This window comes from Euprymna scolopes, chromosome 36 (assembly GCF_053919585.1).
Source record: "Euprymna scolopes isolate OS-2025 chromosome 36, ASM5391958v1, whole genome shotgun sequence".
Classification (NCBI taxonomy): Eukaryota; Metazoa; Mollusca; class Cephalopoda; order Sepiida; family Sepiolidae; genus Euprymna; species Euprymna scolopes.
In genome coordinates this window covers 94,277,089-94,301,160 of record NC_136517.1, presented here as the reverse complement: position 1 = coordinate 94,301,160, position 24,072 = coordinate 94,277,089, and the positions used below count along the sequence as shown (strand labels likewise).

The window sequence follows — 24,072 nt, the reverse complement described above, 5'->3', positions numbered from 1 at the left end:
GAGTATAGTTTTGGTTTCATCAATTTTTTCCAGGTAACATACGAACATGAGTTCGACTAGTTTAAAATTTAAAAAAATTCAATTCTTCATCATTATCTGTGAACTGGACGTGCGGTCTCAACTGTTCTACATCTACTAACCAAGAAACTTATCTATTCTTTCAACGTGACCGTACAAACAACGTCTACTGTTCTTTAAAATCTTCCTCTAAGGTCATCAGATCTAGACATGTCTTCAGTTCCACTAGTTCTTGTGCTCGATCTATCACATAACACCAAGAAACTTATCTATAACAACAACGTCTACTGTTCTGCATATACGTCCAGATCCCAGATGTCACTCTTCCTCTGAGGTCATCAGATCTAGACATCTTCAGTTTAGGAGAAATAAACACCGTGCTCAATTATGTTTGGAGAAGCATTATATATTTATTATAAATGATACCAGACAGCGATAAATTGGTTAGCCATTGATAACAGAGGTTTCAAAGAAAGTCGTGAATCCAGGATTAGCTTGGTGACCAATGAGAAGATCGCAGCAATCATTCTTGAATCGTCGTACTAAATTTGCTATGAAACCTTTTTTATCAAAGCATTGCTACCATCGATAATTATTAGAAAAAAAACTAAAACAAAAAAACTGGAGAGTTGACCAGCATGTTTTCAAAATCAGCATATTTGGGGGTACGTGAGAGCCGAAAGGAAAATAAAAATAAAAAATAATTTTACATATAATAATATCATAATAATGATAATAATTAGTTTAAAGGTCATCAGCGTTCACTTTTTAAAAAAGCTTGGAGGATCTCTTGGTCCTTTTGGTTGTGAAGTTCTGTGCGGGAAACCTGGATGAAAAAGAAAAAAAAAGAAAAAGTGCTTAGATGGAAAATCAAATAAAATATGAATAAAAAAAAAATGTCTGAAAGTAAAACAACACTATTTTAAACACGCTTATGCCAGATGAAGTCTCATGGAGAATGAAACACAAAATATTCTGTGTAGCTCGATTGCCATATATATTTTCATAACTTACTATATATATATATAAAGGAGATTAGAACAATAGTCTAAAGAGCTGAGTGTATTTTAATGTAACAGTGAAATTACTAGTTTAATTAAAATACAGGAAATAGAAAGTGCTCGTTGTAATTTAGATATATAATAAGCTCGATAGTTAAATGTCCTAGAGCTAATTCAATATTAAGTAATGTGATTGATAATTTAAAATTTAAAAATCAAATTTTAATTAAATTAAAAATCCGTTTCATAAGAAGGAACAACAACAAAATCAATTATCTGTACGATCGTTTCGGAAAACAATGCTTTTTATTGTGGTATACATCAAGTTATGTACAATAATTATATATAATTATATATAATTATTGTACATAACTTGATGTATACTACAATAGAAAGCATTGTTTTCCGAAACGATCGTACATATATATAATTATTGTACATAACTTGATGTATACCACAATAAAAAGCATTGTTTTCTGAAACGATCGTACAGATAATTGATTTTGTTGTTGTTCCTTCTTATGAAACGGATTTTTAATTTAATTAAAATTTGATTTTTAAATTTTAAATTATCAATCACATTACTTAATATATATATATATATATATATATATATATATATATATATTAAAAGTACAATGAGACCGCCCACACTGTTTAATACAGTGAATAACAGAATAAAAATGCGTTAAGATACGTATTAACCATGTATTTTTTTCAACTTATCTGATGAGATGTTTTATCGCAAAATCAATCAATTATCATATCAAATCAATCTTCCCTTCAAATTTTTGGATTTTAATGTCAAATCACACTTTATTTCCTTTTGATGGATTAATTATTGTTATTTCTTTTGATGAGTTAAGGGCATAATAGATTCAATGATTGATATAATAATTAAGTGATTGATTTTGCGCTACGAAACAGATACTGTGAAGAATTGTAAATATCAACTTAATAAAAGGAATAAATTATAAGATGGTCAACATCATGAATTTTGGAACATAAGTTTTTGTAATTTATTCTCTATATTGCTCTGTAATTAGATTGAACTTCTTAAATAAGGATTGGTATATATCATAAGAATATATATATATATATATATATATATATATATATATGTACACCAAGTTAAGTTTTTCAGAGTGATAACTCATGAATTTAACAAGGTTATTAAGAGTGCTCAATAAAAAAAAGAGCAAGATATATATATATATGTGTGTATTTGGTTTACTTGCGAGTCACCACTTACAAATGCCCGAAGGCCACTCGAGGATAAGGGTCATTGACTATAGTGTTGTAATCGATAATAGTGTAAATTGGGTAGAATTTGATTAGTTATAGTGACGGCTCAACTAGAATTTGTTTACATTGGATTTGAAGGCTACTATGTTGTATTCAACTGGGAAGCAGGCCAGCGGAACAGGGTTCCACAGGCAAGCAATTCTGGCAAAGAAGCTTTATTCATTTGTGTTTTATTTCTAAATATGCTCCAAACTGTTGAATTTCCATTTCTCACGGTATTAAAAACGATACCTCAGAGTTTCTGAAATAGTAGGAAAACATCTAGCATCCAGTGGAATGCCCCATCACCAGCAAAACCAAAAAGGTAAATAATTTTGTTTTTAAAAAGGAATATATGTAAGTACATCATTCAATAATCTTGAGCACATGGTACAGTGGGGGAAGAGGTGGCTGGTCACTTTTAATGCATTCAAAACCAAGCTTCTATCTTTACATCATCAACGCTCTGATCCCAATCTGGCATCAATTGAAATGGCTGGCTTTCGTCTTGGGGAGGCTCCATGTTTTGACAAGCTTCTGGGTTTGACTTTTACTCCTGATCTGAAATGGAACACATACATCAGGTCTGTTGCCAAGGACGCTGGGAAAATGGTGGGATCCTTCTACCGCTCCAGAAGATATCTCACTACTGATGCAATTCTCTATCTGTATAAAAGCCAAGTACGTCCAAGGATGAAATACTGCTGCCACATCTGGGCAGGAGCTGCTAAAAACAGCCTATCCTGCCTTGACAGAGTACAAAATAGACTTCGTGGTTTAGTGGGGGATGCCCTTTTCTCTTCTCTGCAACCTCTCTCCCACAGAAGAGACGTTATGAGCCTGTCTTTGTTTTATCATTATTTCCATGGCAGGTGCTCGTCTGAGCTCCAATCTCTTGTTCCCCCTCGCCAATCTTTCACGATAAAAAACCCGTCTGGCTGAAACTACTGTCAATAATTTTCCCCACTCTTTATCTGTGCATAAATCCAAACGTAGATTCCATGAGCAAAGCTTCTTTCTTAGAACTGCATGCCAGTGGAACTCTCTGCCGCTTGCCTGTTTCCCACCTAACTACAACTTTGACGTCTTCAAGTCCAACATAAACAAACGTCTGACAAACCACCCCCATAAGTTAGACTATCAAATCTCCAACACTAATGATTACTACAATACTATCTCATTGATTACTGTATACGCAATAACCCTTATCCCTGAGTGGCCTTCAGGCCTTGATAAGTGGTGATCTTCATGTAAAAAGCATGAGTTTTGTAAAATGAAATTTTATTTTCAAAGAAATCATTTCTATTCATTAAAAATTAAAAATGATCTTTTTCTCAGCATCCGTTCTTTTTGTTCCAATTTTGTCTTTTTTAAGAAACTATCGGTTGATCTAACTGAAATTCTGTATGGACCTTTGTTATAGTAAGATGCAACAAAGTATTATATAGTATTGATATATTTAATATTTTTTATAATTATAGAACATTCTAGAAACTTTAAGAAATTATAGAAATCTTTTATTTTAATTTATCAACAATGCCATCAGTGAAATGACATTAAGACTACCACTCCCAAATAACCAGCTCATCACGCTAGTGTTAGCATATGCCCCAACACTGGACACAGAAGACCACATCAAAGGAGCCTTCTATCAACAGCTCGACACTACCATCACTCAGATACCAATAGGGGACAGACTCTTCTGTCTTCGGTAAAAAAAAAAAAATTTTTATATAGGTCCAGTGGATCTGTTTATTTGAAGTTATTTTGGAGTGGAATTTGGAGCTCATGTCCTATAATTATAAAAAATATTAAATATATCAATTTATATGTTTATTAATAAACAGATCCACCGGACCTATATAGACATTTTTTTTTTTACCAGACCCATTATATAAACAAAGAAACTTACTCCAGGGAAATGCCTACTTCGGACCATTACCTTGTGATGTGGATTACTCAAAATACAGCTTGGATTATTTTACCACACTGCTATCAAAGATATTCACTTCGGATTTTACCATGCAATTTGGATGTGAATTTTTATATCGTTTTCATTAACTTCTCTTACTCTATGATATTTAAACACTTAAACAACTTTTAATTGCGATTTTCCATGTCTAACTGACTTTAGCAAATAAGGTGTAAACCATTATAACTATTTGCTAATATATATATATATATATATATATATATATATATATAGCGCTTAGAGAGCTAGGAGAATAGAGTAAATTCAATTCTTATCGGGATAATATAAAGCTCAACAAATTTCGTTGGAGCTTATATAGGAAACAATAAGATTGGAAAATGAAGTCACAAAAACTATATATTGGGGAATATAGAATGGTTCATTTATTTAATAAAGGTATACAAACATTTAGTCGGGGGATAGAGAAGACCCTTTATACCAAGGTATTTCGAAGCCTAATGCTTCTCATCAGAAGAGTAGAGAAGATGCTAAGTAACATAATGGGGATGCGACGTCCAGCGTGGGATTCATCAGGAATGAAATAAATGAAATAAAGGGGGAATTATATATCGAATTCTAAGATAAAGGAGGAGCGTATTATATAAAGTGAAATGTAAAAATGTGTATAGGGTTTCTATCATAGTCTTAAATAATGTAGGTAGTTTATGTTTTTTAAGACTCAAGGGGAGGTGTAGGGGGTTGTGGGAGTTGAACACTCTCAGCCCAACTCGATTATCGCCCTTTAACTCAGAAGAGCGACCTACCTACGTCACTTCCTGTTTCTCTTAATTCACTCTCTTTTCTGCGGAATGCTCAAACAATCAAGATGTGACGAACCACCGCTCCGGTGGGAGCCATGAGCCACCACCGCGTCCTGACTAGACAGTCACCGCAAGTAACGTTACTTATCTCTCAATGAGCTCTTATTCTTCCTATCACTTCCTATATCTCTTTCCTGTATATATTTATGCAAATAAATTGCATGTTTTGTTGATATATAACGGTATATTTTCGTCTTCATTATGCGACCTTTCGCCTTTTCAATTTCTCTACCATTAAATACACCCATTTCACCATAATACACATGGGGACGGGATCGTCTAAAACACGGCAGACCGTCCTGTCCCCAACAGGGTGGATGTGTGGTGACTATTTTATCCGTATGTAAGATGTATAGAAGCTATACAGGTTGTTTTTTATCGACAGATGCAACCGAGACAACAGCACTTCGGTGTATAATTTCAGGCAAAATACTAAGATGATGAATTAAGTAGGATTGAACTTAATTAAAACATTAAATCAGAACCCATCAAAAGAAAAAAAGGGTAAAAAACTAAAATGACCTCTCAATTAGGAATCTAAAAAAAAAATAAAATAAAAAATGAAAAAAAAAAATGAAAAAAAAAAATAAATAAATAAAAAATAATAAAAAAAAACAAAAAAAAAATAAAATAAAAATAAAATGAAAAAAAAAAATAAATTTAAAAAAATAAATTTAAAAAAAATGAAAAAAAAATAAAAATAAATAAAAAAACAAAAAAAAAAATAAAATAAAAAAAAAATAAAATGAAAAAAATAAAATAAATTTAAAAAAATAAATTTAAAAAAAAATGAAAAAAAATAATAAAATAAAAAAAATAAAAAAATAAATTTAAAAAAAATAAAATGAAAAAAAAAAAAATAAATTTAAGAAAAAAATGAAAAAAAAAAAAAAATAAATAAATAAAAAAAAAACAAAAAACTCACCAGTTTCTGTAATCTTTTGATGTTTTCCACTATGCTTATCTGAAAATTTTAAGAAAATTTTAAGAAAATTAACAAAAGAGAAAAAAAAGTTAAAGATGAATCCTTAAAATGTTAAGATTTTGAATTAAAATTTAAAAAAAAAAAAAAAAAAAAAACTTTTCTGAATTTTTGAGATGAGGATTGGTTATTTGTATTATTATCCGTCGAACTACTGTTCTCATCTTGATTTGAGCGGAATCCTTTATTTATGTCACGGGGGTAGCGTCTCTATCCAGTCATGGCTGACGGAACAAGAGCAAGCTATCTCCGTAACATAAATAAAAGGTTCTGCTCGAAATTTCGTCCAAAATCCCGAGCTCAACAGAAACATTCCCGGGTTCGACAAGATACACCTGAAGAAGGTCGGAGGTTACATCGATCGAAACGTGAAAATCACATGCAAGATGAGAACAGTAGTCCGATGAATACAAACTTTTGTTTTTAAATTTTTAGATATTTGACTATAAAATTGTTTTTTTAATTTTTGAATCCATGTAAAAACCCATGCATTTTTTTTATTTTGCAAATGTGAAGCGATTGATTTTAGTTTTATTGATAATTTAGAATCAATAAATATTTATTAATTTAATCATTAATACCAGCAATGGGAAATTAAGCTAAAATAAAAAAGATAATTTAAAAAATCGTTTTTGGCATCAGAAAATAGGCACAAGTTTTTTTTTCCGATTGTCCCAAAACTAGTTTATATAAAAGTCAGCATTTCAAATTCTGATTTCAGAGCAAAAAACAAATTGAGAAAATTGTGACACCAAATTTTTTGAGTTCCAATTTCATACGGGGGAAAGGGGGGGGGCGGTTGGAAATTAAAGAAAAAGGAAATAACTTACCACTACTCGAAGAATTCTTTATATGAAACTGGAACGAGAACAAAAGAAAACCAATAAAAATTTGGAAAAAATTTTTATTAAAAATTTCAGTCTGACATCTAATCTCTACGTATTAATTTTGTGCGTTACGATTACATGCGGGTGACTGTCATTTAATTGTTATGGACTTCTATTTCTTGTCATAAATAATTCTTCATAAGTTTTGGTTTCGATTATAGCTGATTAGTGGGGGTACTCGGCGTTGCCCGGGTGTGTTTCAAGGTGTGTGTGCTCTTAAATAAAAAAGAAACACGGGGGGGGGGGGTGTAAAAATGTTTTGGTAATTAGGTAGAATTGAACTTGAAGCCCTGAGGCGAAGTTGAAAAATAAAATGTGAAAAAAACATGACACGTTAACCGGTCGGCCAGCAAGAATGAGTTACTGAAAGAAGTTTGAATTTATTTAATTAAGAAGAGAATTGGCAGGTGACCGCACTAAATGACGTCAAGTGGAAACCGTAGAGTTAACATCATGTGCGAGCGTTACGACGACGACGTAATCAAGTGCTATTCAGCAGTTAACATTTTCTGCGGGACAGTTTTTAATGAGGTCAATAACTCGGCTCCCCATTTATTAGGGGAGTGTCCAGACGAAAGCAATTGTTTGATATGACGCTAAAAAAAAAAAAAAGCCAAGATTGACCAAACGTTTACATCACTTCCTAGAGACTACCGGGAAGTGCCGATTCGAATCTAGTTTCGCTTTTTTTTATACTGAAAAGCGAAAGATACACATGACTGCTGCTTCTATTTGACCTCATTAATGAGGTCAAATAGAAATCGCGCAGTTAACTTTTGCTGCGGGGCAGTTTTTGGGTTTGTTTACCCAACTTTGACTGGCTTTTTTCCCCAAGATGTTGGGGAGGGGGAAACCAGCTCCCCATTGTCCAGATTGAATAGCAATTGTCTGATATAAGGAGTTTTGCCCCACATTGATCAAAGCTGACTGCTTCTGGACGTTTCCCGGTGTGAATGCCGGGAACAGAGCCTTAGCTTTGAATTAGTTTCGGTTTTATACAAAAAAGCTGAATGAACACAAGACGGGCTGAAATAGCAATAATTTTGTAAAAATCAACGTAAATAAATCTAGAGGCGACCCGAGTTCCCAAATCCTAGATATTATTATCTAGGAGGTATATAAACAGTTCTAAGTGATAATAAGCCCCCCTTGGGAGTGTCGGCGAAAAAAGCCTGTGCAAGACATACATAAAATGATCACACACATTTTGCCTTTTATATATATAGACTAGCGGGGGTTATCCAGTGTTGGCCGGGTGTTTGTAGGCGTGTGTGCTTGGGCGGGCGCGTTAATCAAAACATAAGAATAAGCGAAGTAAAAAAAAAAAAAAACTAACGATGGTAAATGTAAAAATCGAAAAAAAAAAGACAAATATAAAAATTAAAAAAATAAATAAAAATTTCAAAATAGAATAAAAAATAAATAAATGTCACCTACCATTCCTAACATTTTACCAAATTTTCCCGTGTGCTTTTCTTCTTTGCTTTTTTCTTCTGCTAGAAATAAAAGACAATAAAAATAGTTATTCATCGTCATTGAAAAAACAAAATTGGTTTGAAAATATATTGGTGGGGATAAAAATAAAATATTTAAACAGTTAAATAAAGCATTTGTTCGTTATCCTGATGCTTTTGAATCGTTTAAGATAAACCAGACTATATTAATAAAGGAAATCCAAAACTATATTAGCAATGTATAAAATGTATTTATAATTACATATAATAAATTTATATATTAATTAAAAAAAAAAAAAAAATGTATATATGTAAAAATAAAATATTTTTAACCTTTATATATCTAATTTTAAATAAATAAAAATGTAAATATACAAACTACTAATTATAGTGGGGGTAATAAATAGTTAAATGGATTAATCCAAAGCTTATAAATACAAGACTGATAAATTAAAAAAATGTATCCATTTTAAATGTGGAAATTGATGAATCGCACAGGTAAGAAATTCATTTTTATACTATGAAAAGGTTAGTAATTGCAATTAAGAATAGGAAATTGGATAAAATTTTTTGTAACATGTCTTCTTCTTAAGATTAAGGGTGGTGGTGTTTGATCAACACTGCTGGGGAGCCATGAAGTAATATACTGTTTTGTTTTTAAATCCCCAAAACAGTGTTTCATGGTAAACAACTGATGATCCCTTGAAAAAAAAAAAAAAAAAAAAAAAAAAAATTGGTATTATAGTGGATTCGAGAGTGAGTTGATGCAGTGATTGCAGGTGATTAAATGACTTACTGACTAGATGGTTTTTTAACGAATGATAAAAAGTAATTTTTTGTATAGTTTCAAATGTTAAAAACTTCAAAGACTATATATATATATATATATATATATATATATATATATATATATATATCATTTGAAGAAAATCAAAATAAGAAAATTTTGTTTCGTTTAACAATTTTTACTGTGATTCATATATTTTCATCATTTTTTTTATCAAATATTTAATTCTGCACAGATACATTCTACTAGATACGTGTACAATTAATGGCCAATCTCTGATATGTACAAACATTTTGACTCCTCCATTCAATAAAAAATTCACAAATTTGGACAATCAACCAAGTTTAATGAAATTTTCAGTATTTATAAATCACAGAATATAATAAACCCACTATTTTTTTGTAAATCTAAGTGAAAAATCTTATTTTGTGCAAACAATACATTTACTAAAGTTATATTTAGGCCATTTTTGAGTTTTTGCAGCCGCTGTGAAAACATCTTCATTATAAATTTTTATTTTCATGTGCAAAAATACATTTTTCCTTTTAAAGATTAACTTTAATTTTTTAAACACAATCAAAAAGTAATCACAATAAAAAAAAAAGAAAAAAAAAGTAAATCGGAAATTTATAAAAAAAAAAATACACGCCGATTTTCAAAACCATGGCTCAACTCACTCTTTCGGTGTCTCTGCACACTGACTAACTACCCATAAAAAAAAGAAAAAAAAATGTCTGACAATTTTTTTTTTTTTTTACTGAAGCATGGAATAAAATTTGTAGAATGGACTTACGTTCATCTTTATATTTTCGTGGTGGGAGATTCGGTAAGTCAGATTCCTAAAAAGAGGAAAGAAAAGTGTTCTACTTAATAAGTAAAAGCAATTCTATGTTAGGAAGACATTGTATTTTTCTTAAAGAATTGTGAAAAAAGATATATATATATATATATATACCAATTTAAAAGCTTCGTGCATAGAGAACAGGCAGACACAAATTGTAAAAAAGGAACAATAGGCAATTATCGCCCCATTTGACATCGTCTTCCCTTTTCCTTCTCTCGTCATTTCTTTTTAACTTTTAACCTTTCACTTCCGTCTCTTCTTTTCTTCTTTCTCTCTCTTTTTTTTATCTCAACACCATGAATGACAAACGACACGCATCGCTCCAAGAAATATGTGCAACATGACTCGATCAAAACTATCCTCCTTAGGTGTGAGTTTAAATCTTATCAAGGTAAGCTATCGTTTGTCTAATTATGAACACGGAGACTGATAAAGTTAATTTTACCATGAAATTAATAGACTAACGAACAATTGATTATCTGGCATGAACACACGTGCTCCATATAAACACCGGATACTCTCTTTATGATCAAACTGTATATCGTTGTATAAAAAATATATTTTCTTTTTGCTTGTAAAGAGAAGGTCTCAAAGACTTAATAAAAATAGCCTCTAGAATTTTTAAGTGAAAGGGTGAGTGTGATTTTTTTAATATATATATATATACTGTGTAAGCAAAGACTTCAAAACAAGGTGTTGGTGGCAAGAAAAAGTGTATTTCAATTTATGTTACAATTGTTTCCATGTCCAGTTCAACAATTTCAAGGGGAAATCCTAGCTAGAAAGGCATGCAAGAAGCATCTACCTTTGTTGTGGTTATGGAAAATCTTATTTAAATATTAATATCGCCTACCATGTTTCTCGCATGCCTTTCCCCTTCCCTCCTTCTCTTCAAAAAATGCTTCATTGCCAAAAGTGTGCTTATTCATAAAGTCTGGAGAAATGCTGGTTTTGAAAATTTTCAAACGACATAATTGAAATTGTCGAACTGGACATGGAAACAATTGTAACGTAAATACACTTTTTGTTGCCACCAACACTTTGTTTTGAAGTTTTGTTTTTGCTTACACAGTATATTAATGCTCAATTATAAAATTTGATAATTTTGTAGCTTACTCTTTAAGTCAACCATTTTTGGCTTAAAACTCATTGGTATATGAAAATTTACTAAATTTCACAAACTCAGTATAATTACATATATATATATATATATATATATATATATATATATATATATATATATATATATATATATATATGTATATGTATGTATATATATACACAACCGTAGACTTAAACGTTAGAAGTTTGGGCTGTTGTTTTTCGATCCTGGCTTGAGGTAGTTGCTTGTTTAGTCATACTGATGAGCTGTGAAACAGCGAAACAGTCCTGTATGTGGATGCTCTCTCTGTCTCTCTCTACATTATATATAAAGTGTGACAACAGAGGCGGGAAAGGTGTTGGTGTTTTTGAAAAAAAAAAAAAAAAAAAAAAACAGGATTCGGGTGTCATCAGACAAAAGTGAAATTGGAAGCAAAAATATAAAATAAAAAAATAATGAAGTTATTAACGCTCTTATCAATGTGCCTACAATTATGCAGACGCTATAACACCGCAAATTTAGCTATTTAAAACGAAAGAATGTATCTATGATTTGCGCATGGGCAGTTTGCAAATCACGTTGAAAGGCCGGTTTTTATCTGATCCCCTCCCCTTCAAAGAAAACAATATTTTTACATGAAATAATGTAGTTTTTAGTGGACATACAAACACAAACACACCGACATTTGCTCTTTATATAATAGACTAGCAGGGCTACCCGGCGTTGCTCGGGACCGTATAAACAATGAAAAAACAAAAGCAGATATTGAACATATGTTTTATTCTTAGGGGAGAGGAATCTTTCATCTCAAGTTTTAGCGTTACAAACGAACATTTGTCTTTTATATATATAGATAATGACAGGTTTTTTGGGCCCCCCCCCCTCGAAGATAACTTATCAGTTGACCAACTTCTAGTGGTCCGTTTGACGTGAAATTTCGATATTTGTCATCCGGGTGATGGGGCTTCGATATGATACCAAATTTGTCAAGTTTGGTTCCGTCTTTCAAAAGTTTTAGCGTTACAAACAAACATACATACACACAGACGTTTGGCTTTTATATATATAGACTAGCAGGGCTACCCGGCGTTGCTCGGGACCGTATAAACAATGAAAAAACAAAAGCAGATATTGAACATATGTTTGATTCTTAGGGGAGAGGAATCTTTCATCTCTATGTATTATTTGTTTTATCTACCCTAGGACTGATATTGTTCATGTTTTATCCCTAGCATAGGTAATTTACAGCATGTATATGAAATTGTTTTACCTTAGGGAGAAGAGAACAGGTAATATACAACATAATGTGTCTATATTACATCCCTGGCAACGCCTAGAAACCAGCTAGAACATGTATTTCAGTCAATCTTAATTATATCCTGGGCTATGCCGGGAAACCAGCTAATCTCTTTTTAGTGACTTGACTACCAAAATACCTCCCTAAGTGTGTCCTTTCTTTTGAACTTATTAGATATAGGTATCTAGAAATGTGTGTGAAATTTTGTTGAATGCATTGTTCACTATGATTTTCTTATTGTTCTACACAATATCAACTGTAGCGAAATAACACAGTAAACTTAGTGTAGTGTTAGAATAAAGAGCAAAGGAAAAAATTAGAATCATATTTTGTAATTGCAAATCTAAATTTGCTAGCATGTACCAGTATTTGCCAGGTTGTGGAAATTTGGAACTTATAACATATGTAGTGGCCTTTTCCTAGATACCTATTGCTAAAAATTATACTTTCATTTTGTTAGAAAAATCTCTCTTCAGATGCCCTGCATCATTCAAAATAAAAACAAATATTTTTATAATTGTTTCAGTATATTGCTACACAATGTGAAAGTTTTTAACGTTTGTAAAAAAAATCATGAATGTGCTTATATTGCAAAAAAGAAAATATCAGTGCACAGTATTGAAAGTGTTTGAGATTCAAAAGTCTGTAACATTTCTACTAACTTCATAAGATGTCATGTGAGAAACTGAATTGAATATCAAGACATTATCTGAAGCGTTTTTATTTTGGTGTAACATATGTGTTTACAGTGAACCTTAACTTTTAATAAACAGATTGGTATGCAATGACATAGGCTAAGAATCTTTAAAATATATATAAATTGGAAAAATGTGTGAACAAATGAAAAAAAAATGATCCGCTCCACTTGATGACATCAAGCACAGTAATATTTTAGTGAAGAAAATATGAAATTGATGTTCAGTGATTAGTTTGGATGAATGAGAAAATGTAATTGTTTGATGCATAAAAATAACTCAGTTGCTGTATTTGATATTAAGCAGCAAAATATAGTGATTTGAATATTTGGGAAAACATCAAACCAGATTATGTAAAAAGAAAAAAAAAAGATGAAATTAGAAAATATATATTTTATGTTTATGAGTTCTGCCAATCAAAATTTTGTGGCAGAAATTGGGTGATTACCATGCAATTTTATTTTGGTAAAATTCTTAAATTATTAGAATGTTTATTATAATTTCTAATTAGTGACTTGTTATAATCAAAATCCGCCCTAAAGAGTGTCCTTTCTTTTATTAGGTATCAGAGTAGGTATCAAGATTTCTACTTCTATACAAATGTGATATTTCAGATCTGTACATAAAAAATTTGTTGAATATATAGGTTGAGAATTGTTCTGTGTCGCTCTCTCTCACACACACACGCATTCTCACTTTTATAGATATAATAGATAGATTACTCTAGATATATTTCCATATGTCTGAATACCCTATATACAAATTTTCAAATCTGTAGATAAAAAAATTTGTTGAGTATATAGGTTGAAAATTGTTCTCTCTCTCTCTCTCACACACACATTCTCAATTTTAGAGATATAATAGATAGATTATGCTAGATATATTTCCATATGTCTGAATACCCTATATACAAATTTTCTAATCTGTAGATCAAATATTTGTTGAATATATAGGTTGAAAATTGTTCTTACTCTCTCTCTCTCTCTCTCTCTCTCTGGCTACCTCACACACACATTCTAACTTTTATAGATATAATAGATAGATTATGCTAGATATATTTCCATATGTGTGAATACCCTATATACAAATTTTCTAATTTGTAGATAAAAAATTTGTAGAGTGCATAGGTTGAGAATTGTTCTCTCTATCTCTCACACACACATTCTAACTTTTAAAGATATAATAGATTATGCTAGATATATTTCGATATTTCTGAATACCCTATATAGAAAAATTTGTTGAATGTATAGGTTGAGAACTGTTCTCTCTCTCTCTCTCTCGCTCACACACACACACATTCTCACTTTTATAGATATAATAGAAAGATTATCCTAGATATATTTCTATTTGTATGAATACTCTATATACAAATTTTAAAATCTGTAGATAAAGAATTTGTTGAGTATATGGGTTGAGAATTGTTCTCTCTCTCTCTCTCTCTCTCACACACACACACACACATTCTCACTTTTATAGATATAATAGATTATGCTAGATATATTTCCATATGTCTGAATACCCTATATACAAATTTTCAAATCTGTAGATAAAAAATTTGTTGAGTATATAGGTTGAGAATTGTTCTCTCTCTCTCTATCACACACATTCTCACTTTTATAGATATAATAGACAGATTATGCCAGATATATTGAAATATGTCTGAATGCCCAATATACAAATTTTGAAATCTGTAGATAAAAAATTTGTTGTATACATAGGTTGACAATTGTCCTCTCTCTCACACACACACACATTCTCACTTTTATACATATAATAGATAGATTATGCTAGATATATTTCTATATGTCTGAACACCCTATATACAAATGTTCAAATCTGTGGATAAAAAATTTGTTGAATGTATAGGTTGAGAATTTTTATCTCTCTCTTTTTCTCTCTCTCTCTCTCGCTATCTCACACACACGCATTCTCACTTTTATAGATAAAATAGATAGATTATGCTAGATATATTTCCATATGTCTGAATACCCTATATACAAAGTTTCAAATCTGTAGATAAAAAATTTGTTGAATATATAGGTTTAGAATTGTTCTCTCTCTCTCTCTCACACACACATTCTAACTTTTGTAGTTATAATAGATAGATTATGCTAGATATATTTCCATATGTCTGAATACCCTATATACAAATTTTCTAAACTGTAGGTAAAAAATTTGTTGAGTATGTAGGTTAAGAATTGTTCTCTCTCTCTCTCACACACACACACACACACACAAGTTCTCACTTTTATAGATATAATAGATAGATTATGCTAGATATATTTCTATATGTCTGCCTACCCTATATACAAATTTCCAAATCTGTGCCCAAAAATGTGTGGAATATATAGGTTGAGAATTGTTCTCTCTCTCTCTCTCTCTCACACATATTCTCACTTTTATAGGTTATATAGGTTGAGAATTTTTTGCTCTTTCCATCACTCACATTCACACTTTTATAGATATAATACATAGATTATGCCAGATATATTTACATATGTCTGAATACCCAATATACACATTTCCAAATCTGTAGATAAAAAATTAGTTGAATATATAGGTTGAGAATTGTTCTCTCTCTCTCTCTTTCTCTCTCTCTCACACACACATTCTCACTTTTATAGATATAATAGATAGATTATGCTAGATATATTTCCATACGTCTGAATACCCTATATCCAAATTTTCTAATATGTAGATAAAAAATTTGTTGAATATATAGGGTGAGAATTTTCCTTCCTCTCTTTCTCTCTCTCTCTTTCTCACACACACACAAGCTGAAAATTGTTCTCTCTCTCTCTCTGACTCTCTCTCTCTCTCTCACACACACACACATGGTCATTTTATAGATATAATAGATAGGTTATGCTAGATATATTTCTATATGTCTGAATACCCTATATACAAATTTTTAAATCTGTAGATAAAAAATTTGTTGAGTATATAGGTTGAGAATTGTTCTTTCTCTCTCTCTCACACACACATTCTCACTTTTATAGATATAATAGATTATGCTAGATATATTTCCAAATGTCTGAATACCCTATATACAAATTTTCAAATCTGTAAAGATAGAATTTGTTGAATATATAGGTTGAGAATTGTTCTCTCTCTCTCTCTTTCACACACATTCTCACTTTTATAGATATAATAGATAGATTATGCTAGATATATTTCCTTATGTCTGAATACCCTATATACAAATTATCAAATCTGTAGATACAAAATTTGTTGAGTATATAGGTTGAGAATTGTTCTCTCTCTCTCTCTCTCTCTCACTCACTCACTCACTCACTCACACACACACACACACACATTCTACCTTTTATAGATATAATAGATTATGCTAGATATATTTCCATATGTCTGAATACCCTGTATACAAATTTTCAGATCTGTACATAAAAATTAGTTGAATATATAGGTTGAGAATTGTTCTCTCTCTCTCTCTTCTCTCTCTCTCTTTCACACACATTCTCACTTTTCTAGATATAATAGATAGATTATGCTAGATATATTTCCATATGTCTGAATACCCTATATACAAATTTTCTAATCGGTAGATAAAAAATTTGTTGAATATATAGGGTGAGAATATTGTACTTACTCTCTCTCTCTCTCTCTCTCTCTCTCTCTCTCTCACGCACACATTCTCACTTTTATGGATATAATAGATAGATTATGCTGGATATATTTCCATATGTCTGAATACCCTATATACAAATGGTCAAATCTGTAGATAACAAATTTATTGAATAGATAGGTTGAGAATTGTTCTCTCTCTCTCTCTCGCAACCTTACACACACAATCACACGCAAACATTCTGACTTTTATAGATATAATAGATCGATTATGCTAGATATATTTCCATATGTCTGAATACCCAATATACAAATTTTCAAATCTGTAGGTAAAAAATATGTTGAATATATAGGTTGAGAATTGTTCTCTCTCTCTCACACACTCACATTCTCACTTTTATAGATATAATGTATAGATTATGCTAGATATATTTCTATATGTCTGAATACCCTATATACAAAGTTTAAAATCCGTAGATAAAAATACGTTGAGTATATAGGTTGAGAATTGTTCTCTCTCTCTCTTACGCACACACACACACATTTTCACTTTTATAGATATAATAGATAGATTATGCTAGATATATTTCCATATGTCTGAATACCCTATATACAAATTTTCAAATCTGTAGATAAAAAATGTATTGAATATATAGGTTGAGAATTGTTGTCTCTCTCTCTCTCTCTCTCTCTCTCTCTCTCTCTGGCTACCTCACACACACACACATTTTCACTTTTATAGATATAATAGATAGATTATGCTAGATATATTTCCATATGTCTGAATACCCTATATACAAACTTTCAAATCTGTAGATAAAAAATTTGTTGAGTATATAGGTTGAGAATTGTTCTCTCTCTCTCACACGAAACTGTGCGCTCGGCTTCTTCCCCCCCTTCCCACCCCAAATGCTTGGGAAACTGTGCACTGTTTTTGTTGGTTTTCAAGCTGCCTCTTCCCCCCCCCACACACACACACAGTTTAACAGTAGTAGGAGGTCAAGAGAAAGAGGGTGAGAGAGAGAGAAGAGTAAGTTGGTGAGAGAGAGAGAAAAGAGAAAGAGGGTGTTGATTTTATATTTTTATTATCGTCTAATATTTTGAAAGCTGAATTTCTAATAAAATGTGCATCTATAGGAGATAATGCCTGGGAATGTGTTCCCCCCCCCCACAGTTTAACAGTGGTGTGACGTCAAGAGAAAGAGGGTGAGAGAGAGGGAAGAGTAAGTGGGTGAGAGAGAGAAAAAAAAGGAAGACGGTGTTGGTTTTGTGAAAAAAGTTGTTATTTACAATTGTTCGCATTCTTGGCCTTTTGGTCAAGATCAAAGTGTAGTATCTGTTCTTCAGATGCTGCACTTCTATTTCTTGTTCTCTTTCGGTGGAGGAGAAATCCTCCACGACTGAGACAATTTTTATTTTTGTACCTTTTCTCCACGTTAAAAAACGACCCTGGTGTCTAACTCTGTCCCGTGGGGAGGCATAGTAAATAGGTACAATTGTTCGCCATTAGTGGATGTTGACGTCACGTCACGTGACATGACTAAGCGTTTTTTTTTTTTAGTATGAATAACATTTTTTGTTATAATTATAAAGTCTACACTTAATTTTATAGAAAATGATGTATATATAATAGAAAAAAAAAATTACTGGTTTTGTTGGATTCAAGTGGATCCCCCCCCTCCAGTTTAAGAGATAGCAGGTCACGTGGTAATATACAAAATGGCTAGCGTAAATATAAAGATCGGTTTTTTTATCGACGAATATTTTGAAAGCTGAATTTTTTTTTATTCCTGTACATTTTTTCCTGATATTTTTCGTTAAAACTCTTGTATAAATACTATTTTTAACCAGTTAAATACGTTGGAGACATTGTCATGGAGTTTAATAATCTCTAGAACAAAGCAGAAGAGAAATTACAAAAGTATCGGTAAAACAAAGTGTTTGTTTACATTTGTTCGCCATTACTGGATGTTGACGTCACGTCACGTGACATGACTAAGCGTTTTTGGATTATGTAATATTAACATTAAAATGACAGGTTTTTTGGGGGGCCCCCCCTAGGAGAGAAATGATCAGTTCACCCCCTTTTAATGGTCCGTTTGGTGTGGAATTTCGATATTTGTCATGCGGGTGATCAAGGTTCAATATGATACATAATTTGTCAACTTTGGTTGTGTCTGTCAAAAGTTTGAGCTGACGTCACGTCACGTGACACGTATTGAATAACGTTAAAATGACAGGTTTTTTGGGGGGCCCCCCTAGGAGAAAAACGATCAGTTGACCCCTTTCTACTGGTCCGTTTGACGTGAAATTTCGATATTTGTCATCCGGGTGATCAAGGTGCAATATGATACCAAATTTGTCAACTCTGGTTCCGTCTTTCAAAAGTTTTAGCGTTACAAACAAACATACATACATACATACATACATACACACCGATTTTTGCCTTTTATATATATAGACTAGCAGGGCTACCCGGCGTTGCTCGGGACCGTATAAACAATGAAAAAACAAAAGCAGATATTGAACATATGTTTGATTCTTAGGGGAGAGGAATCTTTCATCTCTATGTATTATTTGTTTTATCTACCCTAGGACTGATATTGTTCATGTTTTATCCCTAGCATAGGTAATTTACAGCATGTATATGAAATTGTTTTACCTTAGGGAGAAGAGAACAGGTAATATACAACATAATGTGTCTATATTACATCCCTGGCAACGCCTAGAAACCAGCTAGAACATGTATTTCAGTCAATCTTTATTATATCCTGGGCTATGCCGGGAAACCAGCTAATCTCTTTTTAGTGACTTGACCACCAAAATACCTCCCTAAGTGTGTCCTTTCTTTTGAACTTATTAGATATAGGTATCTAGAAATGTGTGTGAAATTTTGTTGAATGCATTGTTCACTATGATTTTCTTATTGTTCTACACAATATCAACTGTAGCGAAATAACACAGTAAACTTAGTGTAGTGTTAGAATAAAGAGCAAAGGAAAAAATTAGAATCATATTTTGTAATTGCAAATCTAAATTTGCTAGCATGTACCAGTATTTGCCAGGTTGTGGAAATTTGGAACTTATAACATATGTAGTGGCCTTTTCCTAGATACCTATTGCTAAAAATTATACTTTCATTTTGTTAGAAAAATCTCTCTTCAGATGCCCTGCATCATTCAAAATAAAAACAAATATTTTTATAATTGTTTCAGTATATTGCTACACAATGTGAAAGTTTTTAACGTTTGTAAAAAAAAATCATGAATGTGCTTATATTGCAAAAAAGAAAATATCAGTGCACAGTATTGAAAGTGTTTGAGATTCAAAAGTCTGTAACATTTCTACTAACTTCATAAGATGTCATGTGAGAAACTGAATTGAATATCAAGACATTATCTGAAGCGTTTTTATTTTGGTGTAACATATGTGTTTACAGTGAACCTTAACTTTTAATAAACAGATTGGTATGCAATGACATAGGCTAAGAATCTTTAAAATATATATAAATTGGAAAAATGTGTGAACAAATGAAAAAAAAATGATCCGCTCCACTTGATGACATCAAGCACAGTAATATTTTAGTGAAGAAAATATGAAATTGATGTTCAGTGATTAGTTTGGATGAATGAGAAAATGTAATTGTTTGATGCATAAAAATAACTCAGTTGCTGTATTTGATATTAAGCAGCAAAATATAGTGATTTGAATATTTGGGAAAACATCAAACCAGATTATGTAAAAAGAAAAAAAAAAGATGAAATTAGAAAATATATATTTTATGTTTATGAGTTCTGCCAATCAAAATTTTGTGGCAGAAATTGGGTGATTACCATGCAATTTTATTTTGGTAAAATTCTTAAATTATTAGAATGTTTATTATAATTTCTAATTAGTGACTTGTTATAATCAAAATCCGCCCTAAAGAGTGTCCTTTCTTTTATTAGGTATCAGAGTAGGTATCAAGATTTCTACTTCTATACAAATGTGATATTTCAGATCTGTACATAAAAAATTTGTTGAATATATAGGTTGAGAATTGTTCTGTGTCGCTCTCTCTCACACACACACGCATTCTCACTTTTATAGATATAATAGATAGATTACTCTAGATATATTTCCATATGTCTGAATACCCTATATACAAATTTTCAAATCTGTAGATAAAAAAATTTGTTGAGTATATAGGTTGAAAATTGTTCTCTCTCTCTCACACACACATTCTCAATTTTAGAGATATAATAGATAGATTATGCTAGATATATTTCCATATGTATGAATACCCTATATACAAATTTTCTAATCTGTAGATCAAATATTTGTTGAATATATAGGTTGAAAATTGTTCGTACTCTCTCTCTCTCTCTCTCTGGCTACCTCACACACACATTCTAACTTTTATAGATATAATAGATAGATTATGCTAGATATATTTCCATATGTGTGAATACCCTATATACAAATTTTCTAATTTGTAGATAAAAAATTTGTAGAGTGCATAGGTTGAGAATTGTTCTCTCTATCTCTCACACACACACATTCTAACTTTTAAAGATATAATAGATTATGCTAGATATATTTCGATATTTCTGAATACCCTATATAGAAAAATTTGTTGAATGTATAGGTTGAGAACTGTTCTCTCTCTCTCTCTCTCGCTCACACACACACACATTCTCACTTTTATAGATATAATAGAAAGATTATCCTAGATATATTTCTATTTGTATGAATACTCTATATACAAATTTTAAAATCTGTAGATAAAGAATTTGTTGAGTATATGGGTTGAGAATTGTTCTCTCTCTCTCTCTCTCTCTCTCTCTCTCTCTCTCTCACACACACACATTCTCACTTTTATAGATATAATAGATTATGCTAGATATATTTCCATATGTCTGAATACCCTATATACAAATTTTCAAATCTGTAGATAAAAAATTTGTTGAGTATATAGTTTGAGAATTGTTCTCTCTCTCTCTATCACACACATTCTCACTTTTATAGATATAATAGACAGATTATGCCAGATATATTGAAATATGTCTGAATGCCCAATATACAAATTTTGAAATCTGTAGATAAAAAATCTGTTGTATACATAGGTTGAAAATTGTCCTCTCTCTCACACACACACACATTCTCACTTTTATACATATAATAGATAGATTATGCTAGATATATTTCTATATGTCTGAACACCCTATATACAAATGTTCAAATCTGTGGATAAAAAATTTGTTGAATGTATAGGTTGAGAATTTTTATCTCTCTCTTTTTCTCTCTCTCTCTCTCGCTATCTCACACACACGCATTCTCACTTTTATAGATAAAATAGATAGATTATGCTAGATATATTTCCATATGTCTGAATACCCTATATACAAAGTTTCAAATCTGTAGATAAAAAATTTGTTGAATATATAGGTTTAGAATTGTTCTCTCTCTCTCTCTCACACACACATTCTAACTTTTGTAGTTATAATAGATAGATTATGCTAGATATATTTCCATATGTCTGAATACCCTATATACAAATTTTCTAAACTGTAGGTAAAAAATTTGTTGAGTATGTAGGTTAAGAATTGTTCTCTCTCTCTCTCACACACACACACACACACACACACAAGTTCTCACTTTTATAGATATAATAGATAGATTATGCTAGATATATTTCTATATGTCTGCCTACCCTATATACAAATTTCCAAATCTGTGCCCAAAAATGTGTGGAATATATAGGTTGAGAATTGTTCTCTCTCTCTCTCTCTCTCTCACACATAATCTCACTTTTATAGGTTATATAGGTTGAGAATTTTTTGCTCTTTCCATCACTCACATTCACACTTTTATAGATATAATACATAGATTATGCCAGATATATTTACATATGTCTGAATACCCAATATACACATTTTCAAATCTGTAGATAAAAAATTAGTTGAATATATAGGTTGAGAATTGTTCTCTCTCTCTCTCTTTCTCTCTCTCTCACACACACATTCTCACTTTTATAGATATAATAGATAGATTATGCTAGATATATTTCCATACGTCTGAATACCCTATATCCAAATTTTCTAATATGTAGATAAAAAATTTGTTGAATATATAGGGTGAGAATTTTCCTTCCTCTCTTTCTCTCTCTCTCTTTCTCACACACACACAAGCTGAAAATTGTTCTCTCTCTCTCTCTGACTCTCTCTCTCTCTCTCTCTCACACACACACACATGGTCATTTTATAGATATAATAGATAGGTTATGCTAGATATATTTCTATATGTCTGAATACCCTATATACAAATTTTTAAATCTGTAGATAAAAAATTTGTTGAGTATATAGGTTGAGAATTGTTCTTTCTCTCTCTCTCACACACACATTCTCACTTTTATAGATATAATAGATTATGCTAGATATATTTCCAAATGTCTGAATACCCTATATACAAATTTTCAAATCTGTAAAGATAGAATTTGTTGAATATATAGGTTGAGAATTGTTCTCTCTCTCTCTCTTTCACACACATTCTCACTTTTATAGATATAATAGATAGATTATGCTAGATATATTTCCTTATGTCTGAATACCCTATATACAAATTATCAAATCTGTAGATACAAAATTTGTTGAGTATATAGGTTGAGAATTGTTCTCTCTCTCTCTCTCTCACTCACTCACTCACTCACTCACACACACACACACACATTCTACCTTTTATAGATATAATAGATTATGCTAGATATATTTCCATATGTCTGAATACCCTGTATACAAATTTTCAGATCTGTACATAAAAATTAGTTGAATATATAGGTTGAGAATTGTTCTCTCTCTCTCTCTTCTCTCTCTCTCTTTCACACACATTCTCACTTTTCTAGATATAATAGATAGATTATGCTAGATATATTTCCATATGTCTGAATACCCTATATACAAATTTTCTAATCGGTAGATAAAAAATTTGTTGAATATATAGGGTGAGAATTGTACTTACTCTCTCTCTCTCTCTCTCTCTCTCTCTCACGCACACATTCTCACTTTTATGGATATAATAGATAGATTATGCTGGATATATTTCCATATGTCTGAATACCCTATATACAAATGGTCAAATCTGTAGATAACAAATTTATTGAATAGATAGGTTGAGAATTGTTCTCTCTCTCTCTCTCTCGCAACCTTACACACACAACCACACGCAAACATTCTGACTTTTATAGATATAATAGATCGATTATGCTAGATATATTTCCATATGTCTGAATACCCAATATACAAATTTTCAAATTTGTAGGTATAAAATTTGTTGAATATATGGGTTGAGAATTGTTCTCTCTCTCTCAC

The 24,072-nt window shown here is 31.2% G+C and overlaps 1 protein-coding gene and 1 pseudogene across 2 annotated transcripts in view; one reads left to right on the top strand and one right to left on the bottom strand.

The window, feature by feature from the left end:
* Positions 1 to 403: 403 nt before the first annotated feature.
* Positions 404 to 24,072, bottom strand: part of LOC145260680 (uncharacterized) — a 239,568-nt gene continuing 215,899 nt past the window's right edge. Inside the window, exons 13-17 of one of the 2 annotated variants that reach the window (XM_080119061.1) lie at positions 10,000 to 10,045; positions 8,403 to 8,458; positions 6,909 to 6,936; positions 6,022 to 6,060; positions 404 to 844 (exon numbers count right to left, since the gene is read on the bottom strand). In XM_080119061.1, coding sequence (XP_079975187.1) covers positions 780 to 844; positions 6,022 to 6,060; positions 6,909 to 6,936; positions 8,403 to 8,458; positions 10,000 to 10,045 — 234 coding nt within the window. In that variant the 3' untranslated portion in view covers positions 404 to 779. Of the gene's footprint in view, positions 845 to 6,021; positions 6,061 to 6,908; positions 6,937 to 8,402; positions 8,462 to 9,999; positions 10,046 to 24,072 lie in introns of both variants that reach the window. The other variant, XM_080119060.1, reaches the window with a different exon arrangement.
* Positions 18,022 to 18,155, top strand: LOC145260847 (U2 spliceosomal RNA; annotated as a pseudogene).